Source organism: Drosophila serrata, unplaced genomic scaffold, assembly GCF_035046125.1.
Source record: "Drosophila serrata isolate PLE 108 unplaced genomic scaffold, ASM3504612v1 contig_8, whole genome shotgun sequence".
Taxonomy (NCBI): Eukaryota; Metazoa; Arthropoda; class Insecta; order Diptera; family Drosophilidae; genus Drosophila; species Drosophila serrata.
The window spans coordinates 1,475,572-1,495,502 of NW_028256906.1; the positions used below are offsets into that span (position 1 = coordinate 1,475,572).

The window sequence follows — 19,931 nt, forward strand, 5'->3', positions numbered from 1 at the left end:
TATTGGAAAATAACTGAAAACATAAAACGATTGATTTAATGATTTCCTTGCGATGACATCCTTTTGTGGCTTCTGCCCACTGCACTCCTAAATCTATAGATGCTGCTGCGGCTTAATTCAACAATAAGCTTTTTGAAAGGAATAATTATTTTAATATTTAGGATTGCTCTAAACTGACCTAACAGATGTTCTCTTTCCATATGTCACCATTAAAATTAACAAAAAATAATGTAAAGATTATTTTAGTTTGCGGTATGAGTTGACTGAATGTTTACACTTTGTCCATGCTCTAATTAAACCGTGATTATTGAGATATAAATAAATTCGTTTTAAGTTATTTTATTGCTCTCAATCGTTGCGCCAAAATCAACTAAAACTTTCGATATATTTAAAAACCGGTCACACTAGGCTTTTTCTGGTATATTTCCGGCAAACTTGGCAATATGTTTTACAGCGTCCTATGGTATGTGAGACAGGCCGACGTTCAGTCACACTGCACGGCATTCAACACTTTGGGAGTGAAATAGAAAGTTTTTAGTTTGTAAATAAACACGAAATACTCGATCACTGTCTCTTAATATAGGTTTAAAATATTTATTCAAAATGTTTTCGGTAACTTGTGTAGCCCCTGTTAATATTGCTCTAATAAAGTATTGTGAGTATGCAGTATTATTAAAGTTTTTACAGTGAAATCTTTAACAATTTGATCAATTTTCCAGGGGGAAAGCGCCATGAAGATTTAATTTTACCTGTTAATGACTCGTTAAGCATGACGCTAAGCACAAATGAGGTAAAGTATGCCTAAAATTGAGTTAAGCAGATGAGACTTGTTCATTTTATATTATTGATCTCCAAAGTTACATTTACTAAACTAAAAAGAATTAATTCAAAATAAACATTAAAAAGCATATAATACTATCGATCACGAAAGTATAGAGTATTTTCTACTGATTATCGGCTTAATCGGTAAGTTTAAAAGCTATCGGCCTTTAAACTTTTCCATAACTGCAGTTCAATCAACTATATATTCCACCTTTTCTTTAGTATCTTTGCATCTTTTTTGTTTTTTTTTATTTTTAAACAAATACATAAAAATGAATACTAACTGCATTACAATAGAGCTCAGTTTCTAACAAGTTTTCTTTTATGTATGCACATAATTATAGCTTTGCGCGAAGACAACAATAACTGCCTCAAAGAGCTTCGAAGACAATCGGATGTGGCTGAATGGCGAGGAAGTCTCTATTGAAGAAAGCTCACGTCTTACTCGCTGTTTAAAGGAAGGTGAGTAGTTTAAACATTCCCTTTCATCTGGTTCTCACTGTACTATATATTTTAGTTCGCCGTCTGGCTCTGGCCACTGGTTTTCAGAAGGTATCACCATCATGGAAAGTACACATTGCATCGGTCAACAATTTCCCCACCGCCGCTGGACTTGCATCCAGCGCCGCTGGTTATGCCTGCTTAGTGTATTCTCTAGCCCGTCTGTACGACATTCCATTGAGCGATGAGCTAACTACTGTGGCTAGGCAGGGCAGTGGGTCAGCATGTCGCAGTTTGTTCGGTGGATTTGTCCAATGGCATCGTGGTGTCCTGGAAGACGGCACTGACTCGGTAGCCAAACAAATTGTACCGTCCCAGCATTGGCCCAACATGCATGTCCTCATTTTGGTGGTGAATGACCAACGCAAGAAAACTGCCTCTACAAAGGGAATGCAGAATTCGGTTAATACATCGAAGCTTATTCATCATCGAGCCGATAAAGTTGTTCCCGAAAGGATAAATCAATTGAGAGAAGCTATTCAAAACCGGGACTTTCAGACATTCGGAGAAATAACTATGAGGGACTCGAATCAGTTCCATGCAATCGCTATGGACACCTATCCTCCGTGCGTGTATATGAACGACGTGTCCCATGAGATCGTATCGTTTGTGCATTCTTACAACGAAATAATGGGATCCTTACAAGCAGCATACACCTTTGATGCCGGACCGAATGCCTGTCTGTACGTTTTGGCGGAACACGTCCCGCAGCTAGTTGGCGCCATTCAAAAGGTATTTCCCAATGACTTACTTGATAGTACCGAATACTTACGGGGGCTTCCTATTTCGACTGAAAATCTGGAGACTTCTCAGAGCAATAAAATTAAGTTATTAGGCATTGAGCCCAAGAAGAATTCAATTAAGTATATAATTCATACGGAGATTGGCCAAGGACCAAGTCGTTTGGGGGAAGATAGTAGTCTATTGATAAACGGGCTTCCACTGAACCAATAACACAGTGTTTTGCCTTTTTTATATTAATTTTTATAAAGTATTAAACTTTTGTAAAGATTTTTAAAGTACAGTAATTGAATATATTACTTTGGTCCGAGCAGACACAGTAATTGAAAAAGAAAAACTTTTTAAGAAACAGAATCAGGTCTATTGTAATGATAACAATGGTTTTGGTTTCAAATGTTATCTGGATGAATAATTGTTAAATAAATCCTTTGGCGAAATTTATAAACATTTTATTATTTAATTTAATTAAGCAAAACAAATGAAACAGTAAAATAACGTATGAGAATAATCAATTGATTCACCAAAAGATGACGCAAAAAAGCTTAAAAGAGGTAATAGGCATGAAATGTAACGAAATCAGGAGAGTTTCGAACAGGTGCATTCATTCCTCACACAGAACGCATTCTAAAGCTTAATTTTTATACATCATGCAATGTATTTTGTCAACTTCGAAGACTTATAATAGTAGCTTCTGGCATTTATTTGATAAACAATTCAATATGTCCCTGATATAGACCTTTTTTTTGTGCATGTGTGGCACCGACACAATTATTTAAATGCTTGGTAATCGGTCTTTTTCATACAACTACATACATAGTGAAACTTTATTTAACAACAATAAAAATATTTGTGTATGGATGTATGTATATTTATATATATTATATATTTCTTGATTTTGACTTTTTTCCTATGTTGGTAGCTTTAAGAGAGAGAAGAAATAATCTTGAATTTTGTGTATATATTTTATGTGGTGCTGCTTCACCGGGGAGCAACAACATTATTGTTATATAACTGTGTGATGCCAGCACTGCCAGCCGCTTCTGCTCTGCTCTTCTAGTTGATGTAGGTAGCATCTCTCCCGGCTAACCGCTATTTAACCTCTATCTCTGCTGCTGACCCGGGGTCGGTTGTATTTAATCCTTACTCTGCATGTACTTGATCAAGTCGATGACGCGGTTGGAGTATCCAAACTCGTTGTCATACCAGGAGATGAGTTTGACGAACTTATCGTTCAGAGAGATGCCAGCCTTGGCGTCGAAGACCGAGGAGTGGGTGTCGCTGAGGAAGTCGGTGGAGACAACCTCCTCGTCGGTGTAGCCGAGAATTCCCTTCAGGGGGCCATTGGCAGCCTCCTGCACCTTGGCCTTAATTTCATCATAGGAAGCGCCCTTGCCCAAACGGACAGTCAGATCGACAACGGACACGTTGGGGGTGGGGACACGGAAAGCCATGCCAGTCAACTTGCCGTTGAGAGCTGGGATGACCTTACCGACAGCCTTAGCGGCACCAGTCGACGCCGGGATGATGTTCTGGGCAGCGCCACGGCCATCACGCCACAGCTTTCCAGATGGTCCATCGACGGTCTTCTGGGTAGCAGTGGTGGCATGCACAGTGGTCATTAGACCCTCGACAATCTCGAAGTTATCGTGAATAACCTTGGCCAGGGGAGCCAGACAGTTGGTGGTGCAGGAAGCGTTCGAGACGACCTTCATGTCCGGGCTGTAGGCATCCAGATTCACGCCGCACACAAACATGGGTGCATCGGCAGATGGGGCCGAGATGACGACCTTCTTGGCACCGCCCTTCAAGTGAACGGATGCCTTATCGAGGGTGGTGAACACTCCAGTCGATTCCACAACGTATTCAGCGCCAGCGCTGGCCCAGTTGATGTTAGCGGGGTCGCGTTCGCTGAAGACGGTGATCTTCTTACCGTTGACGACCAGGAATCCGCCCTCTGCGGAAACAGTTCCCTTGAAACGTCCGTGAGTGGAGTCAAACTTGAACAGGTAAACCATGTAGCTGACATCGATGAAAGGATCGTTGACGGCCACAACGGTGGCGCCCTTATCAATGGCGGCACGCAGCACCAGCCGGCCAATGCGACCAAATCCGTTAATACCAATCTTCGACATGATTATAGCTTTATTTCTTCACTTTTGCTCCCTAGAAAAAAATACAAGTCGATTAACAGATGTGTCTTTGTGTAGTTTCTCAAATGGCACTACCGTTCAGTTCGTTAGCAAGGAATCGACTGCGATAGCAGAGAAATTCGTTGAAGTAAGCTTTTTTAGCAATTTTCAAAGTCAGATGAAGGACGTTGATGTCAAACGAAATGAAGACAGTAAAATGGGCTTTCACTCTCACCTCTCTCAAAGCTCAAAGGCTACCCAATAAACAGAATTGGGCTCTTTTTCTAAATGAAACTAGTTCGAAGTGCAAAAAAAAAATGCACTATTTCATTAACTTTAGTTTAAAATACTTAATGGAAAGTTTTAAAATCTTAAATATCGCTATAAAAGAGTTTATTTTAATATTGTTCACGCCACTCGGAACTTTTTTGCATTACGTTTCTTCAAAGTGTTTGTTGTGTTAGCCGCCGCTTGCCAATTTTAAGAGCTTTTAGAGAGCATGAGAATTTTGCTGTGCGATGCGTGACACTCTCTCACACTAGATTACTCACATACACAGGTATTTTTTATATTAAACATGCCGAAAAATGCAGCATGTAATAATAACAAATTTCATGTTATTTCACCAACCATTTTTCTGATAGATTTACATGCATTTTTGGCGTCTAAACAATTGCAAAAATAAATAGAAAGGAAAAGCTCGTACGGAAAAGTACAACCATATGTAATGTTTGTCCGCCATGAGAGTGAGTGAGAGGCACATACATACTTTTCAAAGGCGTTTTTGCCTAGCCTTGTTTGCAAGCTAGCACCGGAGATGAGAAAAGAAAGAGCTAGAAATTACTCTATATACATATGTATATATTTGTATATATATATATGTATATATTCAATATGTACATATGTCTGTACGCATGTATATATGTGGTACCGGAAGCGGATGAACTTTGGATGACCTTTGCTAAGACCGGGTAATTATTTAATACTTTAATCTCTTCTGTGTACATAGAAAAAATGAAGATGTGCCGGATGTACTTGCATTTCCCTTTCATTTTTACATAATACATATTTATGTATATATTCATGTACATGCATGCAAACAACATCAATAATTTTGCAAATATACACCTATTCAAGATTAGGAATTGTATAAAAATATTATAGTCCAAATTTCAGGTTGAAAGTCAAACGGAGCTATCGAAATATAGAACAGTGGCTCACAGCTTATATTGGGAATATATTATATATTGAAAAATCTTAAAATATTACTAAAAAATATATACAAAATAAATCTTCCAATTTAGTATTGCCTAGGCGGGTTATAATACTCTAGAGTTTTGAAATCAACACAATCAGAATATGTCTACCTCTTAATAACAATAGATTTCAATCAGCACTGTCTATCCCTAATAACTAAAGAATTCAATAGTTTCGGTAGTTTATTATTAGTATTGGTAGCCCTTAAGATACGTTATACATGTGTTTGTTTTGCTGCAAGTCTTCGAAACCGATCTTAATTTTGCTTTTACGAGGTCCAACTTAATATAAAATGATAAAAACGTGCTAATGACATTAATCATGAGTTTATTTCGATTGATCAGAGTACATAATTGAATATAAAAAAATGTAAAATATATATTTTTGTGTAACAATGCCTAATAGTTTTATTGCAAAAATACAAAAATGCAATTTATATGCGTAGAAATAAAATGGTTGCCACCATTCAATATTAAGAATATATGCTAGCAAGCAAGCATATACTACAGTATATACAAATTATGTAAATAATATATAATCGTAAAATTGATACTGGATCATAAATGTAGCAAGAGATTTTTTTTAAATCGAACCGAAGCGATCGTATTTCCCAATAATTTTTTGCTTCTCAAAGTTGAGGGAACGTGGCAGACAGGAAAGGTTTTTAAGACATGCGTGCGCCTGCTCCTCCATAAACTGCTGATCTTTGGTTTTGCCACAAGCAACCCGTGCCCATTTGGGATCAATGACATGGTCAAAGGATGACGACGATAGGCCTCGATACATATAGCGACTACGACTGGAATGGAATGGCCTGCTATTTTCCTTTCTGCCCTCGTCAAACGGCAGGTCTTGTTCGCTACACAAAGTGTCCTTCATTATGCTGCATGGCGATGATAGAAATTTACTGGGCGTCTCCGTCTCAAAAGGCTGAATTCTCTTGGTGGTGCTGTCCCCACCACTGGGCAGGTGGTTGGTGCTCCAAGTTGATAGTAATGACTTCCTGGCACGTTTCTGGTGTGGGGACACCGACTTGGTCGCACTATTGTTGTTATCCACGCTCAACGAAGCCCTAAAGTCGCGCCGACTCTTTCGAATATCTACGTCGGAACAGTTTCTCGAGTGTTGTGTAGATTGCGAATCGTTCAGCTGTTCGTCTTGAATAATTTCAGCTAGATCCTCCACAAGGCTGGACGGGCTAGAAGGTTCATATTGTCGGCCGTCTCGCTTCTTCCCAATAGCAGCAAGCGCATTTTTAAAGGGTGTTGGCGTTCGCGGCCCAAGCTGACCTGTATATTTAAACAAGATACAGAGTGGCAATAAGAAGAGAGGCTCTTTTGATCTAATTATAATTACACTTACTCTTGTGGGGCGTTTCGATAGACGACGATTCCAATTCCTTTTTGATTTCCATTCCGACACGATTGTAGATCTTCGTAACAGGAGTACTGGCTCTCAAGTTCATATCCTCAAATGTTGTCAGACAAGGAGACTTAAGGAATTGACTCGGCGAGAATGGTAATGCTTTGATCGGCGTAATGACTGGTGACTCCGGGAGCCTGTTTGGCCTTACTTCTCCACTCAGGTGAGGCTGATGCTGAGAAGGTTCGGGTGTACGTTTCTGAGACCGCTTCAGTATGTTGGGCGTTTTTCGGGGAAGTCCTGTCATCTTTGTAAGTGAATGGTGATGCACGGCAGACTCTGTTTGAGGTTCAGTTCCAGTAGCATCCGTATCCTTGGGGCTGTCATCACTTCGTTCTGCTTTGACAATTTCCTTACTTTCCGTTTTTTCGGCAGAAACATTTTTCTCTTGCGAATTATTAAAACTCTTGCTAATGCCCCCGGACTTAATTAAGGTGATAAGATGAGTTCGAGAAGTCTTCAGATCACTTCCAGATGCGTTCGCCGACCTGCGCTCGGCATCATATTTACGGCGCATGGTCGAGTTCCAGTGATTCTTAATTGCGTTATCGGTGCGACCAGGCAAAAGCTTTGCAATTTTCGCCCATTGATTGCCAAGCTTAATGTGGGCGTGGTATATGATCCTGTCCTCCTCCTCGGTCCAAGCGGTTTTCTTTATATTGGGATTGAGGTGATTATGCCACCGTTCGCGACATTGCTTTCCAATGCGTCCGTTGAGGTACCGAGCTATTAGAGTCCATTTTTTTGGGCCAAAGCTGCGCACTAACTCAATAACCTTTTCGTCCTCGTCCCGCGTCCATGGACCCTTGATGAGTTCCGGATTAAGCACCTTGGCCCAACGCTGCTGCACCTGCTGCTCCAATCGATCTTTAAAATGGGGCCCGATAATCTCCCAGCTCTCACCATGCTTTTCCACCAAAGACTTCAGCAGTAAATCCTCCGATTTGGACCACCGCTTACCAAATCCATAATTCGGATGACACGTCGTCGCTGTTCCATTGGCACCCTTTTTGGGACTTGTTAATCCACTCGACGAGGGGGTTACACGAAATTGCGAATCGATATTGAAATTTAAAGTGACTGCTCCTTCTCCTGTTATAACATCCGATTCTTCTTTATCATCATCGTGATCCGAGTACTCCGACTCCTCGGAATCGGAATGATGATCATAGAGAACTTGTTCATCCCCATATTCACTGGCAGCACTAACACTAGCACTCACAACACTCGCACTCGCCATCTTGTCCTTTAGTTTTGTTTGCGCGGCGAACAAAAGTGATAAATTGCCGGACTTGTCTTCTCTGCTCGTTGATAATAATGGACGTCACGACCGCAGTACAAGCACTTGTTGGTATTGCTCTGATTACAATTATTACTATGGTAAAATGTATAATGAGCACAAATGTCACTAAAGGAGCAGCTTTCAAATTGCATATGACACGTCAGGCATTGGACCAGTTCACCCTGATGACGATGATCGCTGCGCAATATTGGGTGCGTCGCATCATTTTCCGTACGATCCAATAGGTCAGGTATGCTATTGCTGGCGTTCACGTTGTTTAGGGTCTGCTGCGTCTGCGGCTGTCTGTTCATAGACATGCTCATTCATTCAAATTCGTAACGTGCATGAAGCAGATAAAACCATACATCCAATTGTTGTATCCCACACGCCAAACATTTTGTCAATGTTAATTTGTTGCAGGCTATCCAACCATCTGCTTTGCTTAAAAGAGACTATTTTTGGTTGCGAACATTCGCTTTAGATGTTTATTTATATGATTAACTTTTTTGGTTAATTATAAGGCAAATATTTATACATTTTATTTTAATTGTTCACGTTATTTCGCTGTAATTTGACGGCGTCGTTTATCTTTTTAAAATAATGTAAACAGTGTGGCCGTTTCTAAGTTGTGACCGAATACTAATGAACATAAAAATGTAAAATGAATACCCTTAATGAAAGTTTGATATCGATAAATGCATGGAAAACACAGAATTGTCGCATGCAAAGCAAATATAAGTGTTCTCCCATTTATAAATTAACGCTTAGAAAGCAAAATGTGGCTAAAAAATATACAGAAGATGTATTCGCAAATAACCAATTTTTTTTAATTTAATTGCCGATATTTTTCGTTTGCTACCCGTCTATTTTAGATGGTACTTTTCACCGTTCACGTGTTATATATATTTCAATTTTCACTCTCAACCCCAAATTCACTGCAAAATTTCTATAGTAATCCACCAGACTTCTGGAGAGAAGAAGAGTCAAAGACTATATAAACAATAAATGGCATAAAAACGCTTGTTTCATATATTATATATGACAATAAGCTGAGTGCAATAATATCAGATAGTGGAAACTACCTATCATGCAAAAACAGTGTAGTCTATCGATAAATTGAAATTGAATTCTCAAAAAATCATTTTCACAACTTATCGACAAATTTGTCCACCTCTGAGACTCTGTATTGGTTCTTTGTGGTTAAAAATTTTTCGGAACATAATATTGTATTTTATGTAAAACACTATACATAATAATCGTGATGACAGTTAGTTGTAACAAAGTTTAACTTAAGTACATTTGTGTACAAAATGTTACGCGAATTGTCTGCAAAATATACATGCTTAATTGTATTTTAGCATTCAATAAGTTTCTTGTATGTACGTGCTGTGTAGTGCAGCTAGAGACGCTGGCCTGTCTCTGTTGCTGCGTACACAACATGAAGGGACGACACTATGTCGACAGCAATCGCAATTAGAAAAGTGTAAGCGAGATGACTATTGCTACTAGAGACATTGTATACAGCCCCATACATACAATGCGAACTAGCGCGCGAGCGCTCTCGTTGCCGATTGCAGCGACGACGACGACGACATCAACTATAGGCGACAGAAGCATAGAGAAAAAAAAAACCGAACGGCTACCTATATATATATTTAAATACATATATATTCAAGAGTACATGATGATATGTACATATAAATATATATATATGTTCTCATGTGTAAAAAGAAGTGTAAATGACGAATGAAGAAGTGCAGTTATATCCGATTATACATAAATAAGTGGAAACTATACAAAATAATAAACATGGACTATGTGTATATATTAAATGTGAATACAAAATATTGCGCGTACTAAACATAATTTGCATTACTTTTGTAAAAATCGGCTTTTTTTTGTTTGTTTTTGTTGTGTATGTGTGTGTGTGATTCGTAAGGTGTGTGAGGTGTTGAATAAAGTAAAGTACATGGAAATATGTATGAAAACAAATTACATACACTGTGATGTTACATTTGATGAAGGTGATAAAATCAACCAATATGGCTTTGCAAATGCGATTCGTCTTCCAATTCGCAAACGAACTGTAAATTGTAGGAAAGAAAATTTTAATTTAATTTCAAGTGGAGGATAATTGATTTTTTATTCTTTTTTTTCTTTTATTTCTTTGCTTAAGAAGAAGTGTTGTATATAGTAGTGTAATACATACATAGATGGAGTCACAAGTATGTTAAAACCTTTATTTTGTTGGTTTAGAGCCATCATCAGAGCCGGATGCATCGGATGAAGAAAAGGTTTGCTGTAGCAGCTCGTCGTGAGGCGTATAATGGACATCGATCATTTATATTCTTAAGGAACTGCTGCTGAACCATTGCTACAAATCAAAATCGAAACGGCTTTGGCTGGAAGGAAGCCCATTGCAAGTGACGACGACGACATGGACAGCGCTAAATTAAAGACTGCCTCTCCGTCTGCGTCTGGCGGCAACAACAACAATAACAGCAACAACAACAATAACAATATTAATGGATCCGGAGGTGGAGTAGCGCAAGTGACGACGCACGTTGCGCTGCAGGATCATATCGCAGGATCCGTTAAGACGAAACCCCAAGACGACAAAAGTGAAAAGCCACTGGGCGCAGTTAGTGGCCTGCCACCAGTAGCCAGTAGTCAGAATAGTGCCACGAAAAGTACTAATCCTGCTACTCCCGGTCCTGCTCCTGGTGTCGTGGTACTAAATCTTCCCCCGCCCACTGCCTCCGCCTCTGCTTCTGCCTCCGCCTCTGTCACCATTCAAGCCAATGCAGAAATCACCGAACAGTCAGCAGAACCAATAATTACCGTTGCCGGAGCAGCAGCATTGGGAGCATCTGATTTGGATTCATCGGCATCTACGCTAGAGCCAGCCTGTTCGGAAACAGCTTCGATGAGACCCAACAATAATACATGTGACTTTGATTCTGATACGGAACTATCGATAGTGGCCGCCGCGGCGGCAGCTGTCTCAGCGTCGTCAGCCATCATCGTCTCGTCGTCGAGGTCTCCTCCCACATCACGGCCTGCATCAGCATCCCTTATTTTACCGGCACTGAGTCCCAGTGTAGCCAACGCTGGGGCAGCAGCAGTAGCTGTATCCTCTTTGTCGGCTATGACGGGAAATCAACAGCAGATTCAGGCCGGATTTGGAGGAGGAGCTGGAGCAGGAGTGGGTGTTGGCAGCACGAATGGTCACAGTAGCAATAGCACTCACCTGAGTCTAAATGCAAAGCAACAGCGTCAGCAGAAACGTCGACGGGAACGTGCGCAACGTTTGCAAGCAGAACGCGACAGTCGATGTAATTCCAGTGCACTGAATGGCACATTCATTGCTGGATCTGTGGGAGTCAGCAGTAGTGGCGGCAGCGGCAGTGCTGTAGGAGCTGCCAGTGCAGCTCAAGGAGGCCTAGTTACGCCTGTCGGCGGCGGTGGCTCGTCGTCGTCTGTGGTGGTAATGGGCAATGGATCAGGGACAGTAGCCGGCAACGGCAACGGGATGATTTATCACATTAACAGCGCTGGCAGCATGGGCGAGGATAGTAACAATTCGAACGGCAACTTCACCAGCAGCAGCAACGGCAGCAATAATCTCCTGCCGCCAACAGATAGTATTGCTTCGTTGCTCCTCAACCCGCCACATTCCCCCGAGTGTAACTCAGGACTAATGGCCACGCCCAGTGATAGTGAGGGTGAGTCATTAGACGAGGATCTACTCTCCACATCGTCGTCGTCGACGCTTCTATTGCCTCGCGATAAGCCACCGCCGCGACCGCCACCTCCAGTTCGAAGGAAACTGCCTCGATCTCCGGTGCTGGAAGAGGAAATAATCGATGGCTTTGCTATATTGGAATTCAAGACATATGAAGATCTCGAGGTAAGTGTTGAATCGTTAATCTTAATTGATGTATACTAACCGCATCCCTATATAATTCGTCTAGTTTGCCATCAAATTGGGGCAGAAGCGTAAGGAGAAGCGCCTGTCGGCCCTCGAGGAGCTAACGTGTACCTATAGCATAGAGGAAATGAAAATTCCAAAGGTCATTGATACGGGCCAATCGTCGCATCCGATGCGTGTCTCCAGTCTATCCACATTGTCTATTGTTGGCAGCACGAACAACAATAGTTTAAAGGAAGTCTCTACCCAGCCACCAAATCGTCATAATCCTGTTAATATCAGCAGCAATGGGTCCGCCACTTTAAACAGTAAGAACGACACCGGCAGCAATGTTGTTTATATGCTGCCATCTGCGGCCTTGGAGACGGAAGCAGAACCTCGAGCACACTGGCGATCTGAATACGGACAGCAGCAGCAGCCGCAACAGCAGCAGCAGCAGGTACAGCAAACGCAACAGCTGCTGCAACAGGAGCAGCAGCAGCAACAGCAATGCGACAAAAGTAAAAGTAATGTCATCAGTAATGATGTTCAAATGAAGAATAATCACCAAATAATAAGTCAACCCGGCAACAAGAAAACGGATGGAGCGGTAACAATTGAACCAAGCACTGACACTAACTTTCTGGAGAATAATGGCCACGACAACGATTCCCTAATGCTGGATATAACCCTGACGCCAGCATTAGCTGGTGGTGGTGCTGCTACTGCTGCGACCGAGCACATGGATGTGGGGGCCATAAATGTCAATAATAAATCGCACAATTCAATTCCCAAGAGTAGCAGCAGTTCGAGTGATCCAAAATCGCTGCCCCAACTCCAGCTAAATAGTTTAATATCCAGGGATCTTACTGCGGGAGTAGTAGGAGTGCATAATAATCACCTGATGAGTATTGGCTGCAAAGCGGCGGCTACATCAGAGCACACGACAGTTAAAGTGAGTCTCAAATTTGTAATTTCATTCCTATCAATAAATATTTTCCCATTTCAGCAGAAATTGAACAGTTTGGAGAGTATGGAAATCGTCACACCGTCGGCCGCCGTGTGCCGCTCTTTGGATGTCCAGGAACTAGCCAATGGCTCAGCGCAGGTCGTTGGTGCCAGTGGCAGCGGTAGCAATAGCAATAGCAGCGGGAACAGTGCGAAAAAGAGTAGTGGCGAGCCAAGTGATCTTTTGAATGATGTAAGTATTTTAATTAAAAAAATATACAAGCATAATTGCTTACCTATGGCTTTATGTTCTCCAGACTTCAAAGAATGGTAGCAGTACCGGAAGCAAAGTGAATAATATCGTATGTATAGCTTTACGTTAATTAAATTTGGCTTGAAAACATTTCATTCATGATCATAAGCTCCCAGTCAACCAAAGGCAATAGTAAAATGAATCGCCAAACGATCCAATTTCACTGCCTCAAGCTGAGCGGCTTTTGTATCTCAAGTCATAGGCAGTACACTTTTTTGTTTACGCAAAGTTACTCTAGTTTGCGATAACGCTCACGAAGCTTTGGTTCACTGGTCTTTAGATTTCTTAAAAAATTAAATACCCTGCTTTATTGTGAGGCAATTTGTACTTATGAATGCTCTCTAATAAATTGATATTTATTAATATATAATTACAGAATACTGAGAAAATGTTCGATATTATGGACTATCCCACAACGACGACAACTTTGCATATTTCGAATAATGCCTCATCGGTTCAAGATCGATCAGCTGCCGCCGCCGCTGAACTGCCGCACTTTAAGGGCATTATGTCTTTGGCCGCCGCTGGAGACAATAATAATGTCACATTTTCGGGAGTGCCTTCGTTTTCTACGCCCTCATCCACGTTACCCGTGCCTGCCGCATCGGGTATGGAGACGGATGCCATGAAGTGTACGACGACAGCTTTAAATGAGAGTGCACAAGCCAACATGGCAGCCGTTTCAACGAAAGCCGAAGGTGAAAGTGGAAAAAGGGAACCGCCCGGTAGTATTTTACAGAAATCTACAGCCGACAAGCCGCTGCTTTATTCTGCTACCCTTGGCTCTTCTGCTGTGACCACACAAGTGAGTATTACTTATTATTCTCCTCCTACGACAATATGAACTCACTATTTCGTTTCTCAGTTCACCGGCGCTGGAATCGTACCCTTTGGGAATGATAAAAATGTGGTATCAGTCTCAGGTCCAGCAGCAGTTGAAAATGATCAAAAGGTGGCTTTTGGTGCCACCAAGCCGGCAGCCAGTTCAGTTTTAAACGGCTTGCCATCGGGATCAGGAGGAGGGCCGCGTCCCCTAGTGCCGCAGTCGCCGGTGGCTGTCACAACACCGTCACCATCACCATTCAGCGCACGAGGATTGGCGACTTCGAGTGTGATTCTGGCAGGCAGCAACACAAGAACCAGCAGTGGCTCTGAACCTTTGGCCGTGGCCACAGAAATAGCAAAGAATCAAAGTACGGTTCTGGCATCCTGCTCCTCCTCATCTTCCTCAACAACAGCAGCAGCAGCGTCAGCGGCGAGCAGCAATGCAGCTTTAGTCAATGGTTTTCTTTCTGTTTACCCGCCTGCCACAAGCACCACAGTAATTGCTAGCAGTACGATGCCGCGTGCTTCGCCGACCCATAATAACAACAAATTGATGTCACCAGCAGCAGCGGTAGTGGCAGCGGGAGCACCTGGCGTAGTCTCAACAACTGCATCCACTGCTGCTTCTGGCATGGGGAAGATGATGTTTGGCAGCGGAAGTACACCAGCACCAGGCTCGTCACCGTTGCTCTTCTCAGGAGCGGGACAACCCATGCCCATGCTAATACAGGCTCCACCTCCGTACCGTACTCCGTACGCCAACTACCCGCTGTTCACCCCATACAGCAGTCTGACCACGCACGGATCGTACCTGCCGCCTGTATTGCCGATAGTTGCCACGCCCAACATACCGCCGCCGCCCTCGCCTTCGCATCATATTCGTAGCTCGGAGGTCGGCCGTAGCAGCAGCCGCGAGTCGCCATCGGCGGCTGGGTTAATGAAGGCAAGCCAGTCGGTTCTACAAAACGTATCGATGGCAGCGCCGCCCGCCATGTTGCGCTCCATGACGCCGATCAGCAGTGGAAGTAACAGCAACAGTACCTCTCAGCCCATCGCAAGTGTCGTCACCACGAGCAGTGCCGGAAGCTTCCTCTCTTCAACAACCGCCCTGCCGCCCAGTCATTCACATAATATTCTATCTCATTCCCACAATATGCCTGTCTACGGGACAAGCAGCAGTGCCGCAACAGCAGCATCAGCAGCAGCTGCTTCTTCGCAAACGCTTCCTCCCCCAATATCTGCCCAAATACTGGCACAACCTGGGAACTTTTCATCGCTGTCCCATCATCTGCTGTCCACTCACCCAGCAGCAGCGGCAGCAGCAGCACAACAACAACAACAACAACAACAACAACAACAACAACAACAGCAACAACAACAGCAACAGCAACAACAGCAGCAACAACAGCAGCAACAACAACAACAACAACAGCAGCAGCATCAACCTATAGTACGTTATTCATCATCATCATCATCATCTGCCGCTGGCGCTGCTGCTGCTGGCTCCAACTTCAACTCCCCCTCAATCCTCACCGTCCAAAGTTTAACGACAGCGGTAACGTCGTCGTCGAGTTTGTCATCCTTATCGACGACCTCGTCGTCATCATCATCGTCATCTGTGATCCAAAAGATTATTTCGCCCAAAGGTGAAAGTCCCAGCAATAAGGATCGGGATTCTAGTCACGGGTAAGTCTTTCAGAAAGTCAGCCTAAGTCTTGTGCTTAGCCCAGGAGACGTAAATATCTAATCAAATTCTTTGCAGCAATCCAAGCATGAGGTCCTCCCACGTGGCATCAACTTTGCTGCCTGTGGTGTCGTCGCATGGCATCGGAGTGGGCTCTGCTGGCCCATTTTGTGGCATACCATCGAGCCAATATGGAGGCACGCCGGTCTTGCCCTCGAATGCATCCATGATGACCAGCATGGGAATGGGAATGGGGAGCCTGTCGTCTTATCCATCAAAGGCAGCGCTATGGCTCAAGTAAGTCGGGGATATTATCCCAAATGAATCGAACTGACATATGTTTTATCATCTTAATTTGTAGCTCCCCCGCCAATGGTATGGTGACATCCTGTGCTGCTTCCTCAGCGCCCATAGTATCCAGTGGCAGCAGTACTCGACCAACGCCACCGCTTCTTAACTGCACTCCGAGCATGGGAATGGCAATTGGCATGGGAGCGGGTCTGTCTGCGGCGAGAAGTTCTTGCAATACGATATCGCCCCACCCTTCCATTCCCTCAACTGCCAACCCGTCGCCGTACTTCCCAGCATCTATGCCACAGCCACAATCATCGCCATCGCCTGCCGCCATATCTTCAACAAGCTCTTCGGCCTCGCAATTGCCGATGGTGTCGCACGCTATGAGCAGTATTGTGACAACCGCAGCGGTCACCACGCCCACCACGTCCACGGCCTCATCCGTGGTACAACAGCCGGCGGTAGGGAGCAGTGCCAGTACAAGCACGTCGGCACATCCCTTTTCCGCCGAATCTCTGTTCCAGCCAAGCAAAAGTATGTACTTCTTCATAATCAATGGCATCATATGAATATATGTAACTAATGATATATGCTTTGCAGACGATCAAGCCGATTTGCTTCGACGCGAACTGGACAGCAGGTTCCTGGATCGTTCGGGATTATCGGTGGCGGCTCCCACGCCGCCTTCGTCGACATATTTACGGCCGCCCGACCTGCAGCAGCCACAGCAGCAGACGCCGCATCATCATCATCAGCACCAGCACACACATCTGCATCAGCACCAGCAGCTATTGCCACCGCCGCCGGCATCGGCAGCAGCTGGCTCGACTGTACAACCAAATCCGGGACAAATCTTTCCACCGCCGCTATTCAAGGACATTTCGAAAATGTCGGCCGTGGATCCGCAATTCTATCGCTCTGCGGGAGGCATGGGATTGCCACCCGGAGGAGGCTACGCGGGATATGCAGCGACCGGGCTCTTGCACAGTGGATTGGGAGGGCCAACGCCGTTTATGCCGCCCAACCATTTAACATCTTTTGCGCCCAAGGTAAGAAATGTTTTATTTTTCTTTAGAGATTTCCAAGTTGAAAAATATTCGATTGGTATTTGAACTTTAAACACAATATAAAATAGTTATAGCAATGAATTAAGTTGAAGGTGTATTGGCAATGCATTGACTTCATTTTTCTTGTTATAATACTTAAAATGATCAATTTATTATTTTAACAAGTTTAAAGCACTGTCCATAATTACTTCCTCTATAAAGAATTAAAAACATAGTGTTTAACGATCCTTAAGCATAACGGTACTCTAGGCCGAAATAGGTGTGTCGAAAAAGAAAGAGCAGGAGAGTGTAACAGAACAAATGCAGAGATAAAACAGAAAGAGAGAGATGCTTATACATACATATGTATATCCACCGAATCGCCATGCTCCGACTTACATTCTAGTAAAATTATATAGAAGAATAACTCCATAGTTTCATTCAAATAGCTTGCTTTAAATTTGTTCTAAAACAAATTTCGGACATCTGTGCATATGATTCCCAACTTGTTCTAACATCTCCGGAACGAAGTGACTGCTGCCGGCCACGTCTCAGGAATGTGTTGTGTTAAAAAAGTTGCAAGTCATTGTTTACTAGTGTTCAAAGTTAGTAACTGATCATACATACTTACTGGTCATAGATACTTACTGTTTAGAGTTACTTACTGGTCATAGATACTCACTGTTTAGAGTTACTTACTGGTCATAGGTACTTACTGTTCAGAGTTACTTACTGGTCATAGATACTCACTGTTCAGAGTTATTTACTGGTCATAGATACTCACTGTTCAGAGTTAATTAATGCTAATAGCTACTTACTGATTATAGATACTTACTTTTCAGACTTACTTAATGCTCATAATTTTATTTCTTCAATTTTCCGATCGTTCGTATGGGAGTTATATATATATATAGTCCACCGATTCGCCATGCTCTGACTTACATACTAGTAAAATTATATAGAAGAATAACTCCATAGTTTCATTCAAATAGCTTGCTTTGTTCCAAAACAAATCTCGCACATCAGTGCATATGATTCCCAACTTGTTCTAACATCTCCAGAACGAAGTGACTGCTGCCGGCCACGTCTCAGGAATGTGTTGTGTTAAAAAAGTTGCAAGTCATTGTTTACTAGTGTTCAAAGGTAGTAACTGATCGTACATACTTACTGGTCATAGATACTCACTGTTCAGAGTTACTTTCTGGTCATAGATACTCATTGTTCAGAGTTACTTACTGGTCATAGATACTCACTGTTCAGAGTTACTTACTGGTCATAGATACTCACTGTTCAGAGTTAATTAATGCTATTAGCTACTTACTGATTATAGATACTTACTATTCAGAGTTACTTAATGCTCATAATTTTATTCTTTAATTTTCCGATCGTTCGTATGTGAGTTATATATATATATAGTCCACCGATTTGCCATGCTCCGACTTACATACTAGTAAAATTATATAGAAGAATAACTCCATAGTTTCATTCAAATAGCTTGCTTTAAATTTGTTCCAAAACAAATTTCGCACATCTGTGCATATGATTCCCAACTTGTTCTAACTTCCCCGGAACGAAGTGACTGCTGCCGGCCACGTCTCAAGAATGTGTTGTGTTAAAAAAGTTGCAAGTCATTGTTTACTAGTGTTCAAAGTTAGTAACTGATCATACATACTTACTGGTCATAGATACTTACTGTTCAGCGTTACTTCTGGTCATAGATACTCATTGTTCAGAGTTACTTACTGGTCATAGATACTCACTGTTCAGAGTTACTTACTGGTCATAGATACTCACTGTTCAGAGTTAATTAATGCTATTAGCTACTTACTGATTATAGATACTTACTATTCAGAGTTACTTACTGCTCATAATTTTATTCTTTAATTTTCCGATCGTTCGTATGTGAGTTATATATATATATAGTCCACCGATTCGCCATGCTCCGACTTACTATACTAGTAAAATTATATAGAAGAATAACTCCATAGTTTCATTCAAATAGCTTGCTTTAAATTTGTTCCAAAACAAATTTCGCACATCTGTGCATATGATTCCCAACTTGTTCTAACTTCCCCGGAACGAAGTGACTGCTGCCGGCCACGTCTCAGGAATGTGTTGTGTTAAAAAAGTTGCAAGTCATTGTTTACTAGTGTTCAAAGTTAGTAACTGATCATACATACTTACTGGTCATAGATACTTACTGTTCAGCGTTACTTACTGGTCATAGATACTCATTGTTCAGAGTTGCTTACTGGTCATAGATACTCACTGTTCAGAGTTACTTACTGGTCATAGATACTCACTGTTCAGAGTTAGTTACTGGTCATAGATACTCACTGTTCAGAGTTACTTACTGGTCATAGATACTTATTGTTCAGAGTTACTTACTGATTATAGATACTTACTATTCAGAGTTACTTACTGCTCATAATTTTATTTCTTTAATTTTCCGATCGTTCGTATGGGAGTTATATATATATATAGTCCACCGATTCGCCATACTCCGACTTACTATACTAGTAAAATTATATAGAAGAATAACTCCATATTTTCATTCAAATAGCTTGCTTTGTTCCAAAACAAATCTCGCACATCTGTGCATATGATTCCCAACTTGTTCTAACATCTCCGGAACGAAATGACTGCTGCCGGCCACGTCTCAGGAATGTGTTGTGTTAAAAAAGTTGCAAGTCATTGTTTACTAGTGTTCAAAGTTAGTAACTGATCATACATACTTACTGGTCATAGATACTTACT

At 42.2% G+C, this 19,931-nt stretch overlaps 5 protein-coding genes across 33 annotated transcripts in view; 2 read left to right on the forward strand and 3 right to left on the reverse strand.

The window, feature by feature from the left end:
- Nucleotides 1-130: 130 nt before the first annotated feature.
- Nucleotides 131-3,144, forward strand: Mvd (mevalonate diphosphate decarboxylase). Its single transcript, XM_020953042.2, has 4 exons — nt 131-655; nt 720-790; nt 1,167-1,284; nt 1,340-3,144. The coding sequence occupies exons 1-4, from the start codon at nt 604-606 to the stop codon at nt 2,275-2,277; spliced, it is 1,179 nt and encodes a 392-aa protein (XP_020808701.1). The 5' UTR covers nt 131-603; the 3' UTR covers nt 2,278-3,144.
- Gapdh2 (Glyceraldehyde 3 phosphate dehydrogenase 2) lies at nt 2,856-4,317 on the reverse strand. Its single transcript, XM_020953044.2, has 2 exons — nt 4,290-4,317; nt 2,856-4,227 (listed from the first exon to the last, which is right to left on the reverse strand). Exon 2 carries the CDS (start codon nt 4,194-4,196, stop codon nt 3,198-3,200), a length of 999 nt encoding a protein of 332 aa, XP_020808703.2. The 5' UTR covers nt 4,197-4,227; nt 4,290-4,317; the 3' UTR covers nt 2,856-3,197.
- Nucleotides 4,318-4,461: 144 nt separating this feature from the next.
- Nucleotides 4,462-19,931, forward strand: part of tay (tay bridge kinase) — a 29,125-nt gene continuing 13,655 nt past the window's right edge. For 2 of the 29 annotated variants that reach the window (XM_086827269.1, XM_086827384.1), the window contains exons 1-10: nt 9,225-9,637; nt 10,411-12,064; nt 12,129-13,019; nt 13,074-13,265; nt 13,330-13,374; nt 13,702-14,130; nt 14,191-15,836; nt 15,913-16,131; nt 16,196-16,662; nt 16,729-17,177. In XM_086827269.1, coding sequence (XP_086683395.1) covers nt 10,592-12,064; nt 12,129-13,019; nt 13,074-13,265; nt 13,330-13,374; nt 13,702-14,130; nt 14,191-15,836; nt 15,913-16,131; nt 16,196-16,662; nt 16,729-17,177 — 5,811 coding nt within the window. In that variant the 5' untranslated portion in view covers nt 9,225-9,637; nt 10,411-10,591. Of the gene's footprint in view, nt 5,165-9,104; nt 10,179-10,217; nt 10,248-10,330; nt 12,065-12,128; nt 13,020-13,073; nt 13,266-13,329; nt 13,375-13,701; nt 14,131-14,190; nt 15,837-15,912; nt 16,132-16,195; nt 16,663-16,728; nt 17,178-19,931 lie in introns of those variants that run through there. The other 27 variants (XM_086827322.1, XM_086827381.1, XM_086827282.1 and 24 more) reach the window with 27 other exon arrangements.
- LOC147645141 (uncharacterized) lies at nt 5,761-8,477 on the reverse strand. The gene is made up of 2 exons (XM_086827603.1): nt 6,813-8,477; nt 5,761-6,739 (listed from the first exon to the last, which is right to left on the reverse strand). The coding sequence occupies exon 1, from the start codon at nt 8,475-8,477 to the stop codon at nt 8,121-8,123; it is 357 nt and encodes a 118-aa protein (XP_086683729.1). The 3' UTR covers nt 5,761-6,739; nt 6,813-8,120.
- Nucleotides 5,761-8,768, reverse strand: Myb (proto-oncogene like protein Myb). Its single transcript, XM_020953033.2, has 2 exons — nt 6,813-8,768; nt 5,761-6,739 (listed from the first exon to the last, which is right to left on the reverse strand). Exons 1-2 carry the CDS (start codon nt 8,110-8,112, stop codon nt 6,033-6,035), a joined length of 2,007 nt encoding a protein of 668 aa, XP_020808692.2. The 5' UTR covers nt 8,113-8,768; the 3' UTR covers nt 5,761-6,032.

Excerpts from the sequence above, each read along its gene's own strand:
- Mvd (XM_020953042.2), top strand. The coding sequence starts at position 604 with ATGTTTTCGGTAACTTGTGTAGCCCCTGTTAATATTGCTCTAATAAAG. Across the intron at positions 791-1,166 it reads TGACGCTAAGCACAAATGAG|CTTTGCGCGAAGACAACAAT; the intron begins GTAAAGTATGCC and ends ACATAATTATAG. Across the intron at positions 1,285-1,339 it reads TACTCGCTGTTTAAAGGAAG|TTCGCCGTCTGGCTCTGGCC; the intron begins GTGAGTAGTTTA and ends TATATATTTTAG.
- Gapdh2 (XM_020953044.2), bottom strand. The coding sequence starts at position 4,196 with ATGTCGAAGATTGGTATTAACGGATTTGGTCGCATTGGCCGGCTGGTG.
- Myb (XM_020953033.2), bottom strand. The coding sequence starts at position 8,112 with ATGGCGAGTGCGAGTGTTGTGAGTGCTAGTGTTAGTGCTGCCAGTGAA. Across the intron at positions 6,740-6,812 it reads TATCGAAACGCCCCACAAGA|GTCAGCTTGGGCCGCGAACG; the intron begins GTAAGTGTAATT and ends TTAAATATACAG.
- LOC147645141 (XM_086827603.1), bottom strand. The coding sequence starts at position 8,477 with ATGAGCATGTCTATGAACAGACAGCCGCAGACGCAGCAGACCCTAAAC.